The 24,052-nt window shown below is 48.6% G+C and overlaps 6 protein-coding genes across 6 annotated transcripts; 3 read left to right on the top strand and 3 right to left on the bottom strand.

Moving 5' to 3' along the window:
- Positions 1-295: 295 nt before the first annotated feature.
- ETH_00030325 (uncharacterized protein) lies at positions 296-8,819 on the bottom strand (the record flags this gene model as incomplete). The annotated part of the gene is made up of 11 exons (XM_013373527.1): positions 296-698; positions 1,783-2,333; positions 3,244-3,825; positions 5,216-5,413; positions 5,754-5,953; positions 6,134-6,361; positions 6,735-6,935; positions 7,163-7,228; positions 7,350-7,400; positions 7,768-8,322; positions 8,651-8,819. 11 exons carry the CDS (start codon positions 8,817-8,819, stop codon positions 296-298), a joined length of 3,204 nt encoding a protein of 1,067 aa, XP_013228981.1.
- A 688-nt stretch (positions 8,820-9,507) lies between these two features.
- Positions 9,508-11,656, bottom strand: ETH_00030320 (uncharacterized protein; the record flags this gene model as incomplete). Its single annotated transcript, XM_013373526.1, has 5 exons — positions 9,508-9,929; positions 10,320-10,532; positions 10,716-10,774; positions 11,339-11,375; positions 11,479-11,656. The coding sequence occupies 5 exons, from the start codon at positions 11,654-11,656 to the stop codon at positions 9,508-9,510; spliced, it is 909 nt and encodes a 302-aa protein (XP_013228980.1).
- A 1,503-nt stretch (positions 11,657-13,159) lies between these two features.
- Positions 13,160-14,723, bottom strand: ETH_00030315 (uncharacterized protein; the record flags this gene model as incomplete). The annotated part of the gene is made up of 2 exons (XM_013373525.1): positions 13,160-13,325; positions 14,338-14,723. The coding sequence occupies 2 exons, from the start codon at positions 14,721-14,723 to the stop codon at positions 13,160-13,162; spliced, it is 552 nt and encodes a 183-aa protein (XP_013228979.1).
- Positions 14,724-17,713: 2,990 nt separating this feature from the next.
- Positions 17,714-18,340, top strand: ETH_00030310 (uncharacterized protein; the record flags this gene model as incomplete). Its single annotated transcript, XM_013373524.1, has 1 exon — positions 17,714-18,340. The coding sequence occupies one exon, from the start codon at positions 17,714-17,716 to the stop codon at positions 18,338-18,340; it is 627 nt and encodes a 208-aa protein (XP_013228978.1).
- An 825-nt stretch (positions 18,341-19,165) lies between these two features.
- Positions 19,166-21,647, top strand: ETH_00030305 (DEAD/DEAH box helicase, putative; the record flags this gene model as incomplete). Its single annotated transcript, XM_013373523.1, has 6 exons — positions 19,166-19,192; positions 19,570-19,627; positions 19,830-19,924; positions 20,051-20,111; positions 20,205-20,268; positions 21,167-21,647. 6 exons carry the CDS (start codon positions 19,166-19,168, stop codon positions 21,645-21,647), a joined length of 786 nt encoding a protein of 261 aa, XP_013228977.1.
- Positions 21,648-22,869: 1,222 nt separating this feature from the next.
- ETH_00030300 (uncharacterized protein) lies at positions 22,870-23,856 on the top strand (the record flags this gene model as incomplete). Its single annotated transcript, XM_013373522.1, has 2 exons — positions 22,870-22,886; positions 22,914-23,856. The coding sequence occupies 2 exons, from the start codon at positions 22,870-22,872 to the stop codon at positions 23,854-23,856; spliced, it is 960 nt and encodes a 319-aa protein (XP_013228976.1).
- Between the last annotated feature and the right edge of the window lie 196 nt (positions 23,857-24,052).

Genomic DNA, 24,052 nt, shown 5'->3' with positions numbered 1-24,052 from the left:
CAGCAGCAGCAGCTGGCCCAGGCTACCCCTAACCCTAAACCCTAGCCCCTAACCTCAACCAACATACGTCCTCCAAACCCTCCCCCCGGCCCAAACCCTAAACCCTAGCTTAGCATGCCCCCAACCCCACCCCCAAACCCTAAACCCTATCATAGCCTACGCCCCCCAAACCCTCCCCCCCAAACCCCAAACCCTAAACCCTAGCTCGGCGTACGGCCGCCAACCCCCCCGCAAACTCTAAACCCTAAACCCTAGCTCAGCGTACGGCCGCCAACCCCCCCGCAAACCCTAAATCCTAAACCCTAAACCCTAAACCTGCGGGCACCATTTCGAGTCTTTCGAGGAACTTCCAGTGGGAGCTGAGGATGATGTAGATGGAGACGGCGGGGCCCACGAAAGAAGAAAGACTGGCCATTGCAACAGCTTTGAAAATAATAAAAATGGCAGTTAAAACGGGAGAAGCAGAAAAGGGGGGAGAGTGGACGAGGTTCCCGGGGTCTTGGGGTGTATGTACACCCGAGCCCAACCCCACAGAGCCGTCCAGGCAAACCCCCATGGGCCCGCAGCTGCTGCTGCTGCTGCTCACAAACCCCGACTGGTTCGCCACGCTGCTGCTGCTGCTGCTGCTGCTGCTGCTGCTGCTCCCCAGCAGCGAGTCCAGCGGAGACTGCGCCACCGAGTTCAGCTGCGCAACCACTCTGAGATGAAACGGAGGACACACACTTTTGTTTATTGTTTTAAAAGATGTAAACTTTTTAGGGTTTAGTTGTATTTAATTAGTTGAAAAGCTAATACAACTTTGAATAGTTTAGTTGTTTTTAAAAGATATAAACTTTAAAGGGTTTAGTTGCATTTAAGTAGTTGAAAAGTTAACAAAACTTTGAACAGTTCAGTTGTATTTGTTAAAAATGATAAATAAAACTTTAAATAATTTGGTTATCTTTAATTGCTAAAGGTGACAAGTAAAACTTTAAATAGTTTAATTATTTTTAATTGTCTAAAAGGAGATAAAGAGAACTTCAAGATATTTTATTAGTTAATAGGAGACAGAAAGAAACTAAAAGAATTTAATTATTCAAAGGGAGACAAAAAGAAAAGTCTATAATATTCAATTATTTAAAAAAGACCGAAGGAAAACTTGAAAGAATCCATTAATTTAAAAAGAGACAGAAAGAAACTCTGAAGAAAAAAAAGTATTTAAATGGGACAGAAAGAAACTTTAAAGGAATTAATTAATTTGAAAGAAAGAGAAGGGGATTTGGTAAAGAAATTAAAGAATTTAAAAGAGACAAAATTAATTTGAAAAGAATTGAAGAAGTAAAAGGAGACACAAAGGGAATTTTAAAAAGACAGGGAATTTAAAGAAGACGTAAAAAGGACTTTGAAAGAATAAAGAATTAAAAGGAGGCAAAAAAGGACTTAAAAGGAGATAAATATATGTAGATCTTATATTTATAGCGCATATATTATATATTTGTGTACATATATATATATATATTTTTTATACATATATATATATATATATATGTAGATATATAGCTAATGGGAGAAAGAAAAGAGGCCAAAAGAGAGGAGGGGAGAAGAAAAAGAGAGGGACTGCGGAACAAAAAAGTGCAAAAAAGAAAAAGAAAGAAAGAAGAAAAGAAAGAATAAAAAAGGAGAAGAAGATGCAAAGAAAAAGAAGGAAAGGAGAAAAGAAGGAAAGAAAGAAGAAAGGAAAGAAAGGAAAAAGAAAGAAGCTGCATGCGCATGCACCTGGGGTGTACGTACACCCGGACTCACGCGGCGACGGTGGTGGCGAGGAAAAGAGCAAGTCCAATCCAGCCGAAGATTTCTGCAATTCTGTCACTTCTTCTTTTTTCAATCCAAGAGAGAATCATTTGTCCCAAGAAAGGAGCTTGGGAAAGGAGGAAGTTTCCGTAGTTGCGGAAGCCGAGGTGTACGTACACCTGGCCGGCGAAGTGCGCGGTGTAGGTGTACATACACCCCGCGCCAAACCGCACCGATTTCAGCGCTTTTTTTTGCGTTTTGTCCAGAACATTTTCGAGCAAAGTTCTTCCCAAGTCTCCCCCCGCCACAACCATTCGAAAGGAGTTTATTTGGAGGGGATCCATGAGTCCTTTTTGCCACTCGGGGCTTCCGAATTGCCTTTCTTTTCGCTCCAACTCCCCTGCATGCAGCCCCGCCTCCAGCCCCACCCGCAAACTCAAAGTCCACAACTTTGCAAAAAAAATACTTAAAATGGATCTTCGAAACTCTTTTGATCTTTCCGAACTTTCCAAACTTCCGTAATATGGATCCACTCCACTCAGCGCCCACTCGCCCGCCGCCACCTGTTCAGTTTGCAAAAAAAGAAATTGTTTTTTATTTTGCATAAATTCGATTGTTTGTTTTCTATTATTAGTAATTCCGACTATTTGTTCATCATGCAGTTTTAAGAAATTCAACTGTTTGTTTGTTAGTTAGTTTTAAAATAAATTCAACTCTTTATTTATTATTTAATTTTGAACAAATTCAATTGTTCGTTTGTTATTTACTTTTGAAATAAATTCAACTGCTATTTATTTGTTTTTTGCTTTTAAGTTAGATTCAAGTACTTTATTTATCATTTATTTTAGAAAACAAATTCAATTGCTTTATTATTCATTTTAAATACGTGCAACTGTTTATTTTTTTATTCACTTTAAATAAATTCAGCTATTTAATTGGTGATTAGATTTCAATCAAATTCAACAATTTGATTCACTATTCATTTTCAAACAAATTAAACCATTTAATTCATTATTGGATTTCAAGCAGCAGCAGCAGCAGCAGCAGCAACAGCGGGTGCTGCGAGAGCTGCGCAGCTGACAGGATCACCAAAGGGCCCTGCTTTGCTGCAGTTCGGAGACAAAAGAAAAAAATAAAAAGCGACAAAAAAGAAATTAAAAAAGACCGAAGGAGACGGAAGAAATGAAATAAGAAGAGACAAAAAAGAAATAAAAAGGAGACAAAAGAAGAAAAAAGAAAAACTAAAAGAGACAGAAAAGAAATGAAAAGGAGACAAAAGAAGGCAAAAAAGAAATTAAAAAAAATAAAAAAAAGAGAAGTGAGAAAGAGACAAAAAAGAAATAAAAAAAGGAAGAAAAGAAATGGAAAATAGACAAAAGAAAGGAAAAGAGAAAACAAAACGCAACACAAAAAAGCAAAAAAGAAGTGAAAAGAGAAAGGAGAGTTTTGCTGCTGGTGCCGGGGTGTACGTACACTCGGAGGGATTCCCCAGGGGGTGCGGAACTGCTGCTGAAGGTGTTGAAACATTTTTAAACAAGTTTGATGGAAAATGTCGGAGTTTGGGAAAATGGTGGGGTTGTTGTTGAAAACATTTAAGAGTTCTCTGAGGACAAAAGCAACTTGGGAGTAGTTGGGGACAAAAGCAGCAAAAGTGCCGTGCTGCAGCAAATAGCGCGGCTTCCGCAGCAGCTTGCTTGCTGCTGCTGCTGCTGCTGCTGCTGCTCGCCGCGCCCGCGCAGCAAAGCCCCGCCCCGGCCCCACAAGCGTCTCCCCGGGATCGGAGACGATCCCCAGCAGCAGCAAATCGTCTCCCGTTTGCTGCAGCAGCTGCCACGAGTCCCGCAGCAAATGCGTTGCTGCTGCAGCGCAGCTGCTGCAGCTGCAGGAAGCAAACAGCTGCTCCGACACTTGTGGCTGCTGACTCAAGAGAGACACTGCAGCAAGTGTCTCCTTTTTAAATTCTAAATTCAAAGACTTCGTCGAAGGTGCTGCAGCAGCAAGCTGGAAGCCCCGCCAGTCTGCTGCTGCAGCACGCATCCCCTGCTGCAGCTTCTCCTGCAGCACCCCACAGCCACTCCACTCCAAAATAAAAAGAAAAAGAAAAGGAAAAAAGAATTAAAAGAATAATAAAAAGGAAAATTTGATGGACATATAACTTCAGAGACAATTGCAGATTCAAAAACAAAAAAATAAGAGAAAAATGCTCAAAAATGAACCCTTGCATTAGGGTTTAGGGTTTAGGGTTTGGGGAGAACGCGCAAGCGCTGGCTGCAACTTTCAGTGCCGCAATAAAAATGGAAATAATGCAATTTGAATTAATGTGAATTTGTAAACATGAATTTAAAAATAAGAATTTGTAAAATGAATTTATAAATATGAGTTTTTAAATTCAAACAAATAAATGGAAATAAAAATAATATAAATGCAAAAGGACAAATACCAAGAGGTAAAAGGACAAAAAGTGAGTTTTAAATAAATTAAAAAGTATTTATGTAAATATATTTTTCCTTTTATAAACTTTTAGACTTATTTGCATGCAGCCCCATTTGCATGCAAAAACACAAATTCGAATTTTGGGCTTTTTTACTCAAGACGATTTGACAAAGCCATAAAGGCTAAATGCATGCATGCATAAATTGCGTGCATAAATATATATATAAATAATTGAATAATTAACTGACTGGATCATAAATAAATAAATAAATAAATAAATAAACTAATTAATTAATTAGTTAGCTAATTAGTTAATCAGTTAATTAATTAATAATATGCTATAATGGCGAAACGCATGCATGCACAAATATATAAATAAATAAATAAGCAATTAATTAATTGGTTCATAAATAAACAAATAAATAAATATATATAAATATAAATATATATACAAATAATGGGCAAATAAATAAGTAAATAAATACTTACATGAATGCACTGTTAAAGATACATTTGCAGATAAATGCATGCATCTCGATAAATATATAAATACAGATAAATAGATTTACACATATATATATTTAGGTCCACATATAAATAATATATTTATATATACATATATATTACTATTATATAATTTATACACAAACATATTTATATATATATACATAAGTAGATGTTAAAGAGCCACACAGCGCATTTGCAGAAGGCCAAGACCCTATCAGCACCCTAGCATGCAACTGCACGCATGCATTGAGTGCATGCATGCATTGAGTGTATGCATGCATCAAATGCATGCATGCGTTAAATGCATGCATGCACTAAGTGCATGCATGCATCAAGTGCATGCACCCATTAAGCGCATTCGTGCATTAAGTGCACGCATGCAAGCACTCCGTGCATGGAAGCACTACGTGCACGCATGCAACTGCATGCATGCAGCTGCATGCATGCGTGCATGCAACTGCATGCATGCATGCATGCGTGCATGCATGCGCATGCAGCCCCGGACCTGGGCCTTCTCAGGGACGCCAGTGTAGGTCCAGGCCTGAATGGCTTTGTCGAGTTTGCGGCTGAGTCCGCCCTCGTGTTGAAGGGCCCCCGAGGCCTCGCTGAAGAAGCTGCTGAAGTGGTTCAGCTGCTGGAAGACCACTGGGTGGACCACTGGTCTAAACGCGGACTGCAGCGCCCCCAGCGCCCGCGCAGACAGCTGCGACAGCAAAACTGCAGCAGCAGCAGCAGCAGCAGCAGCAGCGGCGGCGGCAGCGGCGGAAAACGGGCGGAAATGGGTTTGCGGGCGTAGCTCAAGCCCGCTCGGCCTGCAGCAGCTAGCTGGCTAGCTGCTGCTAGCTAGCTAGCTAGCTAGCTAGCTAGCAACCTGGCTAGCTAGCTGCTGCCGGTAGATAGCTGGCTGGCTAGCTAGCTAGCTGGCTAGCTGGCTAGCTGCAGTGAAAAGCCTTCATGAACTGTCTTTGAAGAACTGCTGCGAATGGAACTAGGAATTCTATTTAAATGAAAAATAAAATGCTTGAGGTGTACGTACACCTGACGTGCATCTTGGTGAGTTTTTCTTTCTTTTTCAAAAATCCAAAAAGCTTTTTCATAATTCCTCTTTTTTCGTGTTTTCCCCGAACAATAAACTCCGCCTGAAAGCCATTAAGTCCGTAAAGTGCATCTGAGCCCCGCATGCACACATACAAAAGCTGCGGCTGCTGCTGCTGCTGCTGCTGCTGCTGCTGCATGCAGTTGCCTGCAGCCAATCAGGAGATGTGAAGCAGAACAGCAGCTTGCGGAGCAGTTCGAGCATCGCCGCTGCGACGCCGGGATGCTGCAGCTGCAGCAGCGGCAGCAGCTGCTGCAGCTGCAGCAGCGGCTGCAGCAGCTGCAGCCGCAGCAGCAGCCCAGTGGTCCAGTGGTCCATTGGACTCACCCTTGTAGAAGGTCTCTTTGGACTTGGTCTTGAAATTGAAAAGACCAAACCACTCATGGAAGACCAGCAGCGGCCGCATCCAGGGGCTGGAGAGGCGCAGCAACTTGTAAGCAGCAGCAGCAGCAGCAGCAGCAGCAAACGGGTGCTGCTGCCGCCAGTCCCTGCACTGCCGCCCCACACAAGGCTCGTGCCGCGCCAGCCACCCCAGCACCCGCTCCATATTCACCCCTGCAGCAGCAGCAACAACAGCAGCAGCAGCAGCAGCAGCAGCGGAGGCGCATTTGAAGTGGTTCCTTGGCTTCCCACGGGCTTGCTGACCCGCGCAGCTGCAGCAGCAGCAGTAGCAGCAGCTGCGATATTCCTTTCTCGTGCTATTTGTGTTTCTCATGTGCATTAACTTGTTCATATTTTGCATTTTAATTTATCTTTTTTCGAATTGTTTTTTTGTGTCTCCTTTTGCCCCAGAAGCAGCTGCTGCTCCTGCTTGCTGCTAGCCGCTCAAAGGGCGCTTTTGGCTGCTTCGCTTGTGCTGCAGTTGCTGCTGCTGCAGTTGCTGCTGCTGCTGCTGCTGCTAAGACAAGTGTCTCCTTTTGCGTCTCACTGCTGTTAATTTCTTGCCAAATGGGTTCAAAGAAGTCGCAGTAAAAGGGCAGCACAAGTTTGCTGCAGTTCAGCTGCTGCCAGGTCTTGCTGCTTGCTGCTGCAGCACATTGCTGCGAATAGCCCAAAGTGTCTCCTTGGCCCTGCTGCTGCAGCTCCCGCTGCATCGTCTTCGGCCATATCTTCTTGCATGCGGCGCTGCCTGCGCAGCAGCAGCAGCAGCAGCAGCGGCAGCAAGCAGCAGACACGTCCAGCAAACAGCCCCAAATCTTGCATGCAAAGGCCTGCATGCGCTGAGGGGCGAAGCAGCAGCAGCAGCAGCAGCAAATGGATAAGCTCTTTTTCGGGGCTTAGGGAGGCGAGAAGGGACCTCCGCAGCGAATTAGGGTTTAGGGTCTAGGGTTTAGGGTTTAGGGTTTGGGGGCGAACTGGCGCGGGTGGCGGCTACAATGGCATCGAAGGTGCGTGGGTCCTTGTTGAGCAGCAAATCACTTCCTGCAGCAGAATGCATGCAGCAGCTGCTGCATGCGTTTTGGGGCTTTTGTGCTTTGCCGCTGCATGCGTTTTGGGGCTTTTGTGCTGCAGCTGCTGCCGCATGCGTTTTGGGGCTGCTCACCGTCAGCAGCAAGGACAGTGAGCAGCGGTACCAAGGCCTCAGGATTGTTGGCTGCATGCGCATGCACATGCAGCAGCAGCAGCAGCAGCAGCAGAAGGAGCAGAAGCAGCAGCAGCATCAGAGCGACGGAGGAGCCCAAAAGGATTATTATATTCGCTCTAGGGTGGCCACAAGGGAATAAATGGAAATGCGTTTCAGACAAAATAGCAGCAGCAGCTGCAGCAGCTGCAGCAGCAGCACCAGTTGCGGCAGCAGCAGCAGCAGCCAAATAAAACATCAAAGGGAGCGAAAAAGGCAAACAAAGTGCGAAGAATTTCTTTCGAGGAAAAGAAGCCCACTGCAGCAAAAGCGGAAAGAAAGGATTAAAAAAAAGAAACAAAAGAAATTTAAAAAAGAAATGAACTAAAAACTGTCTTACGTGTTGCTGCAATTAAATAAAAGTAATACTGAAATTCTTCGCTAAAAGTGGGGACAGGGGCTGCGGCTTCGTGTGGGGTCTCCACGAAGCTAGCTGCTACTGCTGCTGCTGCTGCTGCTGCTTCTGCGGCGTCTACTGCTGCTGCCGCTGCGGGGTCGCTTGGCTCTGCAGCAGTCGCGGCAGCAGCAGCGTCGTGAGCCGCTGCAGCAGCTGCTGCTTCCCCGTCGCCTGGCTGCTGCTGCTGCGCAGCAGCAGGCGCCGCCGCTGCTGCTGCTGCGCCCTCCGGCTCCGCAGCAGCAGCAGCAGCAGGCGCCGCCGCTGCTTGCTGCTGCTGCGGGTGTGGGGCCCCGGGAGGCAGCAGCAGCAAGTCCTGCAGCCCGCAGGGTTTGGGGCTTTCGAGAATGGCAGCAGTAGGGCTTCTGTGAAGTCCGAAGCAAAGTCGTTTATAATTAACTTCTTTACTTGCGCTTTTTTGCAAACTCAAAACTCTATTAAAACCCTCAGAAGGCCTCGTCTCCAGCAACTCGTTGAAGTACGCCAGGCCCCGCTCGTAGCCTGCAAACCCGTGCATGCATCCACAATTGCATGCATGCATGCGTGCATGCGTGCATGCATGCACAGTTGCATGCATGCATGCACTTGCGCATGCATACTTTTCTGCATGCAGGCATGCATGCATGCACTCCCCTGTGCATGCACGCCCTTTTGCATGCATGCTCGCATGCGTGCATGCATGCACTTTCTCATGCTTGTGCATGCATGCATGCATGCATGCACGCATGTGCTTGCGGAAGCTTCTCGACGTCCGCGGAAGCCCCCGCGGTGGGGTTTCGCGGCCCAGGGTTTAGGGTTTAGGGTTTAGGGTTTAGGGTTTGGGGCTGACTGCGCTGGGCGAGGGCTATGGAGTCCTCGAGAAGGTCGCATGCAAGTCTGGGAAGCCCCAAAGAAAAAGTTTGGCGGAGAAGAAAAAGCCGGGGAATAAAAAGAAAGCCCGCGGGGAGTGTGGGGTCTTTTCGGATTTTTTTTGTTTTTATTTGGCACAAAAGGTCCATTTGAATTCTTTTTTTCGAAATAGAACTTATCAAAAAATTCACAAAGTCCGGAAAAGGTCGAGACCCCTCGGAGCCCCTCGAGCCCTCAAACAACTCCGAGTAACGCAGGTGCGCCAGCAGCAGCAGCAGCAAACCCGACTTCACTGCGACGCATGCAAAACGCATGCAAAACGCATGCAAAACGCATGCAAAACGCATGCAACGCGCATGCATAGCGCTGGCGAATTTGCATGCAGGCAAGTGTCCTTAGGGCCCAGTGCAGTTTAGCAAAGAAGAAAGCTGGATTTGTTTCGCAACGAATCGGGGCTGCATGCGCGCATGCATGCATGCGCGTATGCATGCATGCATGCATGCATGCATGGGGCTTACAGATAGGGTTGTAGGAAGCTGAGAAGAAGATCATGGAAGTTGGAAGTTTGGAGATAAATAAACGAGTGAGGCCTTTGACGAGAAAGTCCCTTACAGGGACTTGTTCGTGTATTCGGGCTCGCGCTCTGTAGCTCAGGTCTGTGGGGCTGCTGCTGCTGCTGCTGCTGCTGCTGCTGCTGCGCCTCGTCGTGCTGCAGGCAGCAAAGGAGCGAAAAGAGCCGCAGCCGAAAGAAACAAATGCAGAGACAAACCGAAGGCACACGGGCCTCTAAACGAGCTGCCGCTGCTGCTGCTGCTGCTGCTGCTGCTGCTGGTTTGCTCACTGGAGCTGCAGCAAAGCTGCGCGGGATTCTTCGTGCTGCACATTTGCTGCTGAATGGGGACTGAGGCCCCAGTGAGCAAATGTCTCCTTCAAAGCTTCTTTGGGGCTTTTGCCTTCTTTGAATTTTTGGAAAGGTGCATGCAGCAGCATGAGGTCTATGTACTGCAGCAGCAGCAGCAGCAGCCGCGAGCAGCGCAGCAGCTCGTCTCCCCGGGCGTGCAGCAGCGCAGCTTCCGTTGCTTCTGCTGCTGCTGTTGCTGCTGCTATCTCCTGCATGTCGCACCGCAAAGTCGACAAATTCCCCAGCCCCGCTGCTGCTGTTCCCGCTGCTGCTGCTGCTGTTGCTGCTGCTGCTGCTGCTGCTGCTGGGCAGCCGCCGCTGCTGCGCTTCAGGTGCCTGCAGCCCTCCTGGCCTCTCTCTGCAGCAAACAAAGACCAGATATCTGCAGCAAAAACAATTTTAATTATTTTCAAAAATAAGTATAATAATAATAATTAATAAATGTATATACAGACAGCTGCAGCAGCAAGGAAACAGCTGCAGCAGCAAAGAGGCAGCTGCAGCAGCAAAGAGGCAGCTGCAGCAGCAAGACAGCAGCCGCAGCAGCAACACAGCAGCTGCAGCGGCAAAGACGCAGCTGCAGCAGCAAGACAGCAGCCGCAGCAGCAAAGAGGCAGCAGCAGCAGCAAGACAGCAGCTGCAGCAGCAGCAAGACAGCAGCAGCAGCAGCAAGACAGCAGCTGCAGCAGCAAGAGAGCAGCAGCAGCAGCAGCAAGACAGCAGCTGCAGCAGCAAAAGTGTCTCTCACCGCGAAGGGCCTCTTGGAGCCAAGAATTGCCAAGGGCATCTTTTAGCCTTTTTAAATTTTCTTGTGGAGATACAGCTGAGACAAAAACAAACAAATTCCAGATTGTCTTCAGCCCCAACAGCTGCATGCGCTGCTGCTGCTGCTGCTGCTGCTGCAGCTGCAGCAGCGCGAACAGCAGCAGCGGCGGCAAACTGCAGTTGAAGCTGCTGCAAACTGCAGCAGCAGCCAACGAAAGCAGCAGCAGCAACAGCAGAAGACTGCCGCAGCAGCCAACCTGAACAGCATCGGCAGCAGCATCAGCAGCCAAGTGCAGCAAAAGCAGCAGCAGACTGCTGCATCAGCCCCCGAAAATAACAGCAGCAGCAGCAGCAGCAGCAGCAGTAGCCAGCAACTCACGGGTGAGGGGCAAAGTGTCGTCGAACCTTTTGCTGCGCTGCAGTTCTTTTTTTCCTGGCCTAAAAACCTCAATGCCCTCCAGCAGGGCTTCGAGGAAGTGCAGCAGCAAACGCAGCAGCAGCAGCAGGCTGCAGCACCCGCTTCGTGCAGCAGCAGCAGTAGCAGCGGCAACGTAGGGCGGCAGCAGCTTAGTGCAGCAGCAGCAGCTCAGTTCAGCAGCGGCTTGGTGCAGCAGCAGCAGACAGCAGGAGAGGCAAGTGCAGCAGCGGCATACTGCAGCAGCAGCGACCACAGCAGCAGCAGCCGCAGCAGCAGCAGCTGCAGCAGCAGCAACTGCAGCAGTAGCAACTGCAGCAGCAGCAGCAGCAGCAACTGCAGCAGCAGCAGCAGCAGCAACTGCAGCAGTAGAAGCTGCAGCAGCAGCAGCTGCAGCAGCAGCAACTGCAGCAGCAGCAACTGCAGCAGCAGCAGCTGCAGCAGCAGCAACTGCAGCAGCAGCAACTGCAGCAGCAGCAGCTGCAGCAGCAGCAACTGCAGCAGCAGCAACTGCAGCAGCAGCAGCTGCAGCAGCAGCAACTGCAGCAGCAGCAACTGCAGCAGCAGCAAGCCCACTGGCTGCTCACAAGACCTCACCGTCGAGGTTGCTAGGGCTCAAGCGCTCTGCGCATGCAAAGAAAAGAAGAAATAAAACAAAAAAAAAGTTATTTTAAATTAAATTTAAATAAAAAGAAGAAATACTTCAACTCATTGGGAAAAGCCTCACCCACAAGCTCCTCCCCGGGGGCCCCCTGGGGGTCCCCCTCGTCTTGGCTTTGCTGCGGCGCTGCAGCAGCTTCAGTTCCCGCACTCAGCAGCAGCAGCAGCAGCAGCCCCGTTGCTGCTGCTGCTGCTGCAGCAGCAGCAGCAGCAAAGGCTTGCGGGGACCTGTTGAGACGCGACATAGTGACCCCCAACCCCCCCTGGCATTCCCAAGAGAGAAAAGGCCTTTTCGGAAACCTTTAAAAAGGAGAAGTGTGGGGTTTGGGGTGTACGTACACCGGAGCAGCAGCGGGGCAGCAGCAGCAGCAGCAGCAGCAGCGAGGGGGACCAGTGGAAACGGAGGCGGGGGGCGGGGCGGTGCCCCCATGAGCTCTTTGCTGCTTCTGGTCCTTTGCTGCTGCTGCTGCTGCTTTTAAATGATAAATAAAATAAAATTAAAGTTTAATTTCCTTTTTTTTCAAAGAAAAGGAAAGGAAAAAGAAAGATCTGGCCCGCGGGCGCCGCGGCGATGAGCACCTGCAGCCGCCGGAGCGCACACGCGCGCCTCCTTCGCCAATTTCGCGCTTTCTCGAAAATAAATTCAATTATTAATGCAAAATTAAATTATTAATGCAAAACGCCTCCAAAATAACTCCAAATAAACCCCAAAAAGCCCCTCCAGGCCCCACAAATTCGCAGACGCAAAGACAGCCGGCGGGCCGGCCCGCCGCGGCTTCTTCCGGATCGCTGAGGTGTCTAGACACCTGCATGCGCGGTCGACAGTTTCTGCTTCTCTTATGGCTTTTTATAATTCATTTTTTATTTAATTTCTTTATTTTCTTTTTTTTTTCCTTAAGAAACGGAGAAGAGAAAATAAACCGCGCAAGACCAGCTCTTTCCCCGCGGCTGCTTGCACCGAGAGCCGGCGACCACTTGCTGTTGCTCTCTTTGAATTTTAGTGCATTTTAATTCCAATTTTTGCAATTTTAATTTTTTTAATGTTTTAAATTCGTTTTTATGCAAAAAGAGGCTAAAAATAAACAAATTGGGACTTCAGTTGCGGCTTTCAGCCTGGGCGAGCAGTCGGCAGCCGCGGTCACGTGCTGCTGCTGCTACTGCTGCTGCTGCTGCTGCTGCTGCTGCTGCATGCATCGACTTTTCGAACTCTGTTTGCCCCATATCTGTCCAAAATAAATCCCATTTTTCATATATTTTCTTGTGTTTATACAGCTGCTGCTTTTCGGGCGCTTTAAAGGCCTTTTTGGCCGCCCCGGGCTGCAGCGACTTCGGGTGTCTGTACACCTCCGCTAGTGCAGCAGCAGCTCAATCAAATAATAAAATTAATTAATTTAAAAATAATTAAAAACAATTAAAAAAAATTTAAAACAATTAATCAATTATTTGATTTCTTTTTCAGGTCTTACACCTCTAAGGCGCAGCGGGAAGAGAGAAGGCGCTCAAACCCTAAACCCTAAACCCTAAACCGTAAACCCTAAACCCTAAACCCTAGGACCCAAACCGGGAACCCTATACCCTAAACTCAAGCAGCTTCAGGCCGGGGCTTCTCGCTAGCTAGTGTTTCCTTCCTTTTCCAGCCGCAAAGAAAGGTGGATAGGCCATTTGGCCAACTAGGGTTTGAGGTTTAGGGTTTAGGGTTTGGGGTTTAGGGTTTGAGGTTTAGGGTTTACGTGGCGTTCAGCATCAATTTAGGGTTCCTTATAGAGGGCTTGCCGGTGCTGCTGTTGCTGCTGCTGTTGTTCTTGCGGCTGCTGTTGGTGCAGCTGCTGTTGCTGTGGCTGCTGTTGCTGTTGCTGCTGCTCCTGCAGCTGCTGTTGCTGTTGCTGCTGCTGCTGCAGCTGTTGCTGCGTGTCCCTGCAGGCTGAGGGTCCAGCCCAAACCCTAAACCCTAAACCCTAGCTCGTAAGCCCTAGAGCTGGAGGGCTGGGGCTAGGCCCTAAACCGTAAACCCTAGACTGGAAACCCTAAACCCTAATTAGAAAACCCTCATTTGCAGCAGCAAAAGGAGAAAAAGGGAGACAGAAGAATAGTAAGAGAAGCAGCAAGCCGCAGCATTTAAAGGCAAGTGCAGCAAAAAATAAATAATAAATTATAATTTTTTCTATTTTTTTGTTTTTATTTTCATTTTCTAATTTTCATTTCTTTAAAACGAAGAAGAGAAACCCCGCTTCATGGACCGCTGCAAACGAGGGTTTAGAGGGCGGGCTGAAGCGCCTAGGGTTTACGGTTTAGGGTTTAGGGTTTAGGGTTTAGGATTTAGGTGCTCAGGCTAGGGCTTTCGAATTAGAGCCTTAAAACCCTTAATCCTACAAAAAAGAGCTTCAATTACTAAACACTAGAGCATAAGTTAAACCCTAAACCCTAAACCCTAAACCCTAGTACTTTGTCCCCGCCGACTCAATGTCTTCAAACAGATCGACTCGAAACCCTAAACACGAAATGCAAACTACAGCTCCCTCAGCTCTTTGAACTTAATTATTTACTTTAAACCGTAAACCCTAAACCCTAAACCCTAAACCCTCCTGCTCCTCTAGCCTCGATTCTTCTAGGGTTTGGGGCCCCCCAACTGCTGGTATTGCAGCCGACCGGGGGGCCCCCCGCACTGAAAAAACGGCCGAAAAGCGAATAAAATGGAATTAAATGGAGTAAAATTGAATAAAACTGAATTATTTTAATTAATTTTAATTAAATTTTATTAAATTAAGTCAAATTAAACAAAACAAGCCCAAAAAGTCCGCGGCTGCCTTCGGCTGGCGAGCGGCGCTCAGGTGTACGTACACCTCAGCGTGCACCTGCGATCTTTTTTCGTTTTTTTTGTCATTCTTCCTCCAGAATTCCAAAAAAGAAAATTTTAATTCCAAAATACCTTTTTTTTTGCTGCTTCAACTCAGCCCCCGGGGTAATCCCAGAAACATTCTTTTCTCCAGCCAGCAGCCCCGGGGGGCCCCCAGGCCCAGCAACCCCCAGCCCCAATGCATGCGTTTCGGGGCCCCTGAGGACTCTTCTAGGGTTTGGGGGGCCCCCGGGGGCCCCCGGAGGCTTCCCTGATGCAGCGGGGGGCCCCGGGCCTGCTGCTGCTGCTGCTGCTGCTGCTGCTGCAGGCCGCAGCCGCTGCAGCTCGGCGGGGGCCCCTGCTGCTGCAGCAGCCTGCGTGGCTCTCCAGGGGGCCCCCTGGGGGTCATGGGGGCCCCCTGGTGCCCCTGTGTGGGGCCCCCCGGGGCGGCGGGTCTGGGGGCCCCCCTGAACCCTCATTTCCCAAACCCTTAAACCCTAAAAGGGGGCCTCCAAACCCTCGACCCTCTAAACCCTCGGCCCCCAAAACCCTAAAAGGGGGGCCCCCTAGCCAAGGGCCCTTTGCTGCGAGCAGCGCGCGGCGAGTTGCCTACAAGCCCGCGCGGCTGCTGCTACCGCAGCAGCAGCAGCAGCAGCAGCAGCAGAAGCAGCAAGGCAGCGTGGGCCCCCTGGGGGGCGGGGAGGTGCTGCTGCAGACCCTGGGGGCCCTGGGCTACCCGCAGCCGCTGGGGGCCCAAAAGGAGACACTTAATGCAGCAGCAGCAGCAGCAGCAGCAGATTTGGTCCTCTGCAGCCCCACAGGTTCCGGCAAGTCTTTGGCCCTGCTGCTGCCGCTGCTGCAGTGGCACACGGCCCGCTCAGCAGCAGCAGCAGCAGCAGCAGCTGGTGCTGCTGCTGCAGGGAAAGGCCCAGCAGCGAGGGCGGCAGCAGCCGAGCAGGAAACGGGGCTCCTCTGTCCCAGCAGCAGCAGCAGCAGCAGCAGGGAGAGTTCTGGGGGTGCTGCTGCTGCTGCTGCTGCGCCTTTTGCAGCAAACGTGCTGTCTGCTGCTGCTCACTGGAGTGTATGTACAGCAGAGTTTGTGTCTCTCGTTTTGGTCCCCACAAGAGAGCTGGGGATACAGCTGATGGGGGAGCTGCGAGCTGCTGCTGCTGCGTGGCTTGCTACTGCTGCTGCTGCTGCTGCTGCAGCAAGCAGCAGCAAAGAAAGATGGGGCCCCAGAAGAGACAAAAGGAGACAAAAAGAAATCCCCTTTCCCCTCAAAGTCCCCAGGCTGCTGCTGCTGCAGGAGGCAGCAGCAGGAAGCAGCAGCGGAGGTGTATGTACACCGCAGAAGGAGACACTTGGGGCCCCAAGAGACACAAAAGGAGACAGCAGCAGCTTGCCGTGAGTCTTCGCTTTTGCTCCTGTTTTCTTTTTTTTGCTTCTTTTTTGGCCAAAAAGGACTTTTATTTCTCCAAATAAATGCCTCTAATTGCACAGATAAACACATATCTTTTATTTTATTTATTTAGAAAAGAATCTCCAAAAAAATCACCAAGTTTCCAGTGCGCTGGGGTGTCTGTACACCCCAACTTGCCGCAAATTGCATGCAGCAGCAGCTCTTTTGATTTTTTGTTTTTTGATTTAAAAGATTTAAATCATTTTAACGATTTAACTTATTTAAATATTTAAATGATTTAAATTATTTAAATTATCTGAACAATTTAAATGATTTAAAATATTCAAATGATTCAAATGACTTGAACGGTTTAAATTATTTAAAATATTTGATTTAAATGATTTAAATGATTTAAGTGATTCAAAAAGATTTAAAGGATTTAAATAGTTAAAATGCTTTAAAAGGTTTAAAAGATTTAAATGATCTAAATGACTTAAATGATTTAAATGATTAAAATGGTTCAATGATCTAAATGATTCGAGTGATTGATTTAAATGATTTAAATGATTTAAAAGATTCGAATGATTTGAATCATTTAAATGATTTAAATGATTTAAAAAATTAAAATGATTTAAAAGATTAAAATGATTAAATTATTTAACTTTGTTTTTATTTCTTGTCTCTTTGGCTTCGTGTAAAAGTCCTAAGAGGACTCTAAAGTGTACATACACCGCAGCAGTTTGAAGTGCGCACGCATGTCTTTTTGATTAATTTTATTTCTTTTTTCTTTTCTTTCTGAAATAGATTTAAAATAAAACAACTGTGGCGGAAAGTGAAGCAAAAAGGGGCTTTAAAGAGCGCTAAAAGCTGCAGATACACTCGAAAAACTGCTGCAGTTGCAGTGTACGTACACCTCAAGTGTGGGGCCGCTGCTGCAGGACAGACACCGCAGGCCTCATTTTGCTGTCAACTCCAGGGGCTTTAAAGAGTTTGTTGGAAGTGAGATTTATCTCTTTTCTTTTTCTTTTCTTTCTTTTTCTTCTTTTCTTCTCTTGTTTCTGTTTTTTATTTCTTTTTTTCTGTTTCTTTTCATGTCTTTTTTCTCCTTTTGTTTTTTATTATTTTTTTGTTTCATTTTTGTCTTTTTTCCGTTTCTCTTTATTTTTTGTCTCCTTTTGTTTCTTTTTGCTTCTTTTTGGTTTGTCTTCATTTTTTCGTCTCTTATCTTTTTTCTTTTTTGTCTTCTTTTGTCTCTTTTTTGTTTCTTTTTTTACTCCGTTTTGTCTCTTTTTTTATTCCTTTTTTGCATCTTTTTAGCCTTTTTGTCTCTTCTTCTGTTTCCTTTTTTATTCTTTTTGTCTCTTATTTCTTTTTTGTTTTCTGTTTATCTACTTTTTATTTCTTTTTTTATTCTTTTATTTTTTTTCTCCTTTCCAAACAAACCCTTCCGACGGGCTGCTGCCGAGCTGCAAACCCTAAACCCTAAACCCTAAACCCTAGAAGGTAAACCCTAGGTGGCCTTCATTGCTGCTGCTGCTGCTGCTGCTGCTGCAGCGACTCATCACGGGGGGCCCCCAGGGGGCCCCCCGCCGCTTTGCTGCTGCTGTGCGGCATGTGGTGCTGGATGAAGTGGACAAAATGCTGCAGCCCCTCCGTGCGTCTCCTCAAACCCTAAACCCTAAACCCTAAACCCTAAACCCTAAACCCTAAACCCTAGGCCTGGGGTTAATGCCAAGCCCCAGTGCCCTAAACCGTAGGGCGCTGGCCTTTAAACCCCAAACCGTAGAGCGTTGGCCTTTTGCTGCTAAACCCTAAACCCTAGAGCACTGGCTTTTTGCTGCTAAAACCCAAACCCTAGAACGCTGGTCTTTTGCTGCTAAGCCCTAAACCCTCGGCGCAGGCAAACTGCTGCTGCTGCTGCTGCTGCCGCTGCCTCCTCGAGCCTTGGAGAGAACAGGAGGCAGCAGCAAAATGGCAAGTTTGTTTTTAGTCTTTTTGTCTTTTTGTCCTTTTGTTTTTTTTCTTTTTGTCCTTTTACACCTAGGTCGCTATGCCCCTTTAAAAGAGCGCATGCAGCATTTGCGGAAGCCCCAAATAGTGGAGGTGCTGCTGCGGCTGCTGGTGACGAGCCGGCTGCTGCCTGCTGCTGCTCCTGCTGCTGCTGCTGCTGCAGCAAAGGGACTGCAGCGCAGCAGCGGGGCCCCCCTCCCGCTGCAGCTGCTGGCAGCAACTGCCACTCTCGGGAGGCCCCTCCACCGCCGCCTCGCAAACTTCGTTCGCTGGAAGCAGCAGCAGCTGCTGCATGCGCAGGAGCCCCCGCTGCAGCAGCACTTCGTGGGGTCGCCCTCCCGCTGCAGCAGCAGCAGCAGCAGCAGCAGCAGGCAGGCGTGGGCTGGGGCTTTTGCCACACCGCAGCAGCGCATGCGCGCAGCCTTCATGAGACTTGCTGCTCGGGGCCTCCTGGGCCTTCCCAAATTCACCCAGGCCCCAGAGGGGCCCCCCGGGGGCCCCCCAGGGGCCCCCCAGGGGGCCCCCCAGGGGCCCCCAGGGGGCCCCAGGCGAAGCCCCCAGGGGTCTCCCGGGGGGGCCCCCAGGGACCCCAGGGGTCCCCCAAAGCCCCAGGGGGCCCCCTGTGGGGCCCTCTGGGGACCTCCGGGGGCCCCCGGGGGCCCCCAAAGGCCCTGGAGGCCCCCCTAAGGGGCCCCCTGGAGGCCCCCGGGGATCCCGGGACAGCGGAGAAGGCCTAAGGGGGGCCCCTTATGGGTCCTTTAGAGACAATGGGCCGAAGCAAAAAGGGAAAAGGGTACAGCAAGGGGGGGCCCCCTACGTCTTTGCTGCTGATGTTTCTGCTGCTGCGTTTCGCTGCAGGCCTTCGCAGCCCCCGGGGGCCCCAGCAGCAGCAGCGTGGGGCCCCACAGGCTCACCTGCTGCTGCAGCACCTGCTGCTGCAGCACCTACTGTTGCTGCTGCTGCTGCTGCAGCGCATGGAGCCCCAATGCCTCGCTGCATCCGCCACAGTCTTTTCGCTGTGGCGGAGAATTCGGCAGGTGAGGCTGTGGGAAGATAAAGAAAAAAAAGGAAAAAGAAATTAAAAAAGAAATTAAAATAAATAAAAAGAAATTAAAATAAATAAAAAGGAAAAATTAAATAAATAAATAGAAATAAATATTGGGATTAAAAATGAAGAAATACGAAATAAAAATAGAGGAGAATGCAAGTCAAGAACGAGAAATAAAAATAAAGAATAAAAAGATAAAAGACAAAAGATATAAAAATAAAAAAGAAATAAAAACAAAACAAATGAGACAGAATTAGAAATAGAGAAGAAGGAGAAATAAATAAAAGGAAAAAAACAAAAAAGAAATAAAAAAGAAAATAAAGTTTTTGTTTGAAGTGTGGGGCCCCACACTCTCTTTTTGCGCAGAGACTCTTGCTGCAGCTGCTGCAGCAATTTGCTGCCAGCTGCGGCCCCGCAGGGCCCTTTTGCTGCTGCAGCAAGGCTCTTCCCTCAAGTCTCTCCAGATGCACATGCGCAGCAGCGGCTTCCAGGTAGGCAGCTAGCTAGCTAGCCAGCTAGCTAGCTAGCTGGCTAACTAGCCAGCTAGCTGGTGGCTTGTTGGCTAGCTAGCTGGCTAGCTACCTGCCTAGCTAGTTGGCTGACTAGCTGGCTAACTAGCTGGCTAGCTAGCTAGCCAACTAGCTGGCTAGCTAGCTGGCTAGCTAGCTAGCTAGCCAGCTGGCTAGCTGGTGGTTGGCTAGCTGGTTTGCCGTACCTAACTGCAGCTTCCCGGCCGCTTCGCGACAGTCAGACCCCAGCCGCTAGCCTTAAGACGAGCGCTGCTTTTACTTTTACTGCTGCTGCTGCTGCTGCTGCTGCTGCTGCTGCTGCTGCTGCTGTTGCTGCTGCTGCTACTGCCTCTCCACAGGTAGATCTGCTGCATGAGACCAGTGAGTGGTGGAAGGCCCGGAGCCCGCGGCAGTGGGGTAGGCTATTCCCTGAACGTCTCCCAGTGGCAGCAGCAGCAGCAGCAGCAGCAGCAGCAGCAGCAGCGACAGCAGCTTCAGCTACAATAGCAGCAGCAACAGCAGCAGCAGCAGCTGCTGCTGCTGCTGCTGTGATATTTAGTTTTGCTACCTGCCTGCCTGCGCGTTTCTACTTGTCCTTGTCCCTTTGTGTTCCCCACAGAAGAAGAAAACGAAGAGCAGCAGCAGCAGCAGCAGCAGCAGCAGCAGCTGTTTGCTGCAACGATGGACGCAGCGAGAGGTCTCCATGTAGCAGACGTGAGAAGCACTAGACTCTAATTTGGCGTCAGTGGACTCGTGGCAGAGGCGATCTGGGTTAGGGTTTAGGGTTTAGGGTTTAGGGTTTAGGGTTTAGGGTTTAAGGTTTAGGGTTTGTGTTCTCAGACCGACCTTGTGCTGCTACTGGGCCGCGTGAAGAGCGCGAGAGAATATCAGCACTTGGCGGGTGAGCCTCTGCTGAGTAGAAGGGTTCAAGGGCCTAGGGTTTAGGGTTTAGGGTTTAGGGTTTAGGGTTTAGGGTTTAGGGTTTATGTCGCAGGGCGAGTTGGCCGGTGCGGCCGCCGCGGCGTTTCTGTGGCTGTCTCCGGAGAAGAGACTCAGCGGCAAGTGTTTTCTTTTAATTCTTTTTTGTCTTTTGTTTGTTTCCAGTTTTCAGAAAGTTTGAATGTAATGCAATATAGTGTAGTGCGGTACAATATAATATAATATAATATAATATAATATAATATAATATAATGCAATATAGTGTAGTGTGGTACAATATAATATAATATGGTATAGTATAATATAATATATGATATAATATAACATGATATAACATAATATAGTACAATATGATGTAATATAATCTAATATAATATAATATTGTATAACATAACGTAATATAATATAATGTAATATAATGTTAGATAGTATAATGTAATATAATATACTACAATACAACATGATATAATATACTACAATACAACATGATATAATACAGTGTAATATAGTATAATATTATATTATGTTATATTGTGTTTTACTACATTATATTATATTATATTACATTATATGTTTATTAAATAATAAATATAAGTACAAATAAGTATATTTGTTTTTATGGACATTCATTTTAACTCTTTATTTCATTTTCTCTGGGAAGACAAATTTGAAAATAAAAATAAACGAATTTCGACAAACAATTGCCAAGTTTTTAAATAAAAATAAATACTTTTAGACAAACATTTCTCATTTTTAAATGAAATAAAAATAAGCAAATTTCGGCAAACATTTGTTTGCATGCACGCATGCATTGCGGTGTCCGTACACCTGGTTGCTGTTGCTTCGTCGATTCGTTTTTCTGCTTTCGAATTCTCGAATATTTTCAAAATAAATAAAAATAAAAGTTAAGCAATTAATTAATTAATTAATTTAAAAGAAAGGACTCTCTATTTCCCCGCTAGGGTTTAGGGTTTAGGGTTTAGGGTTTGGGGGCTGTGCGTCTGCTGCTGCTCGCAGCGCCCTGAGGGGCTGGCAAAAGGCTCTGGGTGTCTCCTTTGAGCCTTTTGCTGCTCTTTTGCAATCTTTGAAAGAAAAAGAAATAAAAGAAATAAATGAAATAAATGAAATAAGAGAAATAAAACAAATAAAAACAGAGAAGACACCGACAGACACAAACCCCCAGGTGCCCGAAGACTCGCTGCAGCTTGCTGCAGCACACAAACACACACAGCCAGAGCCTGCTGCAGGCCAGCAGCAGCAGCAGCAGCAGCCGCCGCCGCAGCAGCAGCACCTACAAGAGCAGCTGCAGCAGCAGCAGCAGTACCTGCAGCAGCAGCAGCGCCCGCAGCGGCTGCAGCCGCAACACCCGCAGCAGCAACAGGTGCAACAGCAGCAGCAGCAACAACAGCAGCAGCAGCAGCAGACTGAGGCACGACACGAGGACACGGGTCTGCTGCGGCCCAGCTCTTTGCTGCTGCCATCTTTGCTGCTGGACTAGTCAGGGATTTTTGTCGAATTAAACTTTCAAATTTTCATTTTCTTTTTTCTTTTCTTTTGCTGTTGAGGCGGATGACAGAGCCGCCGCAGCGTTGCTAAACCCTAAACCCTAAACCCTAATTAGGGTTTAGCTGCGTAAAGGCTAGCGAGTCCGCAGCACTCCCTGAGGCGTCTCTTTGTGCCTTCAGTTCTTTTGTGTCTCCTGTATCTCTATCTCTAGTCTTTGCTGCTTCTGTGTCTATGCTGCTGCTGCTGCTGCTGCTGCTGCGTCTCCTTAGCGCTACCTGCTGAGCTGCTGCAGTGTACGTACACCTGAAGTGCAGAGAACTGCGGCCCTTTAGCTTTCTGTGGGGCCCCGGCCATGGCAGTCAAACTGCAAATGGCATTTGCTGTTTGCTGCTGCTGCTGCAGACGGCGTTTGTTGCTTCCTGCTGCTGCTGCGCCTCTGCAGCAGCAGACGGCATTTGCTGTCCCCTGCTGCTGCTGCGCCTCTGCAGCAGCAGCCCCAAACTGCGCTGTGAAGTGGCTAAGGACGCACAAGACTGACTGACACCAACAGCAGCAGCAGCAGCAGCAGTAGCAGCAGCAGCAGCAGTGGCAGCAGCAGCGGGAGGCCGTGCAGCCGTCAGCTGCTTTTCGCGCTGCCGTCGCTGCGGCTGCCTGTCTTGCCGCTGCTGCCTGCTCCGCTGCTGCTGCTTGCTTCGCTGCTGCTGCTGCTGCTGTGGCTGCTGCTGCTAAGCCGCAAAGTGGCTCCTCCAGCAGCGCAGCAGCAGCAAGCAGCAGCAGCAGCAGCAGGTCCCGTGCCCCCCGGGGTTCCCGAGAGCCTCCTCCTGTCTGTCTCCCTCCTGCCTCTTTTTCTTTTTATTTATTTATATTTATATTTATATTTATATTTATATTTATATTTATATTTATATTTATATTTATATTTTCGTTTTATTTTTATTCTTATTTTCCAAAACCCCACAAATGACTACTCCAGAGGCACTGCCAACAAGTGCTGCCGAGTCCTGCGGTGTCTGTACAGCCGAACCTCCCTATACACCGCAACGGCCAAACGCACTGCTGACCCTACAGCGGCCAGCCGGTGGGTCAAAAGCGCCACTCCTGCGCACAAACCCTAAACCCTAAACCCTAAACCGTAAACCCTAAACCCTCGGCTTTGGGCTGGGAGCCCTGGGCCCTAAACCCTTCGGGCCCAACTGCAGCAAAACTGAGGCGCCATGCAGAAGCTCAAAAGGTAAAGGGAAATATCCACTCACTGCAGCAGCAGCAGCAGGAACAGCAGCAGAGACAGCAGCAGCAGCAGCAGCAGCAGAGACAGCATCAACAGCAGCAAAGACAGCGTCAACAACAGCACAAAAAGCAGCACCAGCAGCAGAGACAGCACCAGCAGCAGAGACAGCAATGGCAGCAGCAGCAGAGACAGCATCAGCAGCAGCAGCGATAGCAGCAGCAGCAGCGGCAGCAGCAGCAAAGTAGGAGTCCCCACCAGCAGCAAGTACGCAATAGCTGGCCGCCTTGCATGCATCGAGAGGTTCTGCTGCTGCCCAGGCGCCCAGCAGCCACAGCGCGCCTACAATCTGCAGCAGCAGCAGCAGCAGCAGCAGCAAAGGACGTGGGGGCCCGAGGTGGCAAAAGCAGCAACAAAAACGCCCAGGAAAAGGCAAAAAAGCGGGGACAGCAAGGCAGCAGCAGCAGCAGAAGAAAGCGATAAAAGGGGGAGAGAAAAAGGGGGAAAAGAAACAAAAAAAACAAAAAACGAAACAAAAAGGGACAAAAAGGAATTCAAAAGGAACAAAAACGGACTGCAGCAGCAGCAGCAGCAGCTGTTGCTGAGCACTTTGTCTCCCGAGACACACTGTGAAGTAAAACAAGGACAGCAGCACCAGAAGGGGACGGCAGCAGCAGCAACCGCGGCCGCAGCAGCAACAATGGAAAGAAGCAGCAGCAGCAGCAGCAGCAGCAGCAGCAGCAGCAGCAGCAGCAGCAGCAGCAGCAAAGGACACAGCAGCAGCAACAAAGGAGAGACAGGCTCACCAATTCCCGGCGCTCGCAGAGGCGGTAATGGTAGTAAAGACACCAGGAGACAATCTGCCGCAGGGTGTGCTGCGCGCAGAAAGCAGCAGCAGCAGCAACAGCAGCAGCAGCAGCAGCAGCTGCAGCTGCAGAAACCCGAGGCAAATGAGGAAAATGGGGAAAATCACTAGGCGTCTGTTATCTCCCTGTGCCTCCTTCTGTCTCCCACGCTAAAACAGACTTGCTGCCTCTGGCCCCTTCTGCAGCAGCAGCAGCAGCTGCTGCTGCTGCTGCTGCTGCTGTTGCTGCTGCTGTTTGTGCGGCTCACGTGCAGCATGCGAATGCGCAACTGCAGCGGCGGCGGCACTGCAGCAGACAGCAGCGACC

This window comes from Eimeria tenella, genomic scaffold (genome assembly GCF_000499545.2).
Source record: "Eimeria tenella Houghton genomic scaffold, Eth_scaff15, whole genome shotgun sequence".
Classification (NCBI taxonomy): domain Eukaryota; phylum Apicomplexa; class Conoidasida; order Eucoccidiorida; family Eimeriidae; genus Eimeria; species Eimeria tenella.
The sequence above is the reverse complement of the archived record's forward strand: the minus strand, read 5'-3'. Positions and strand labels throughout refer to the sequence as shown.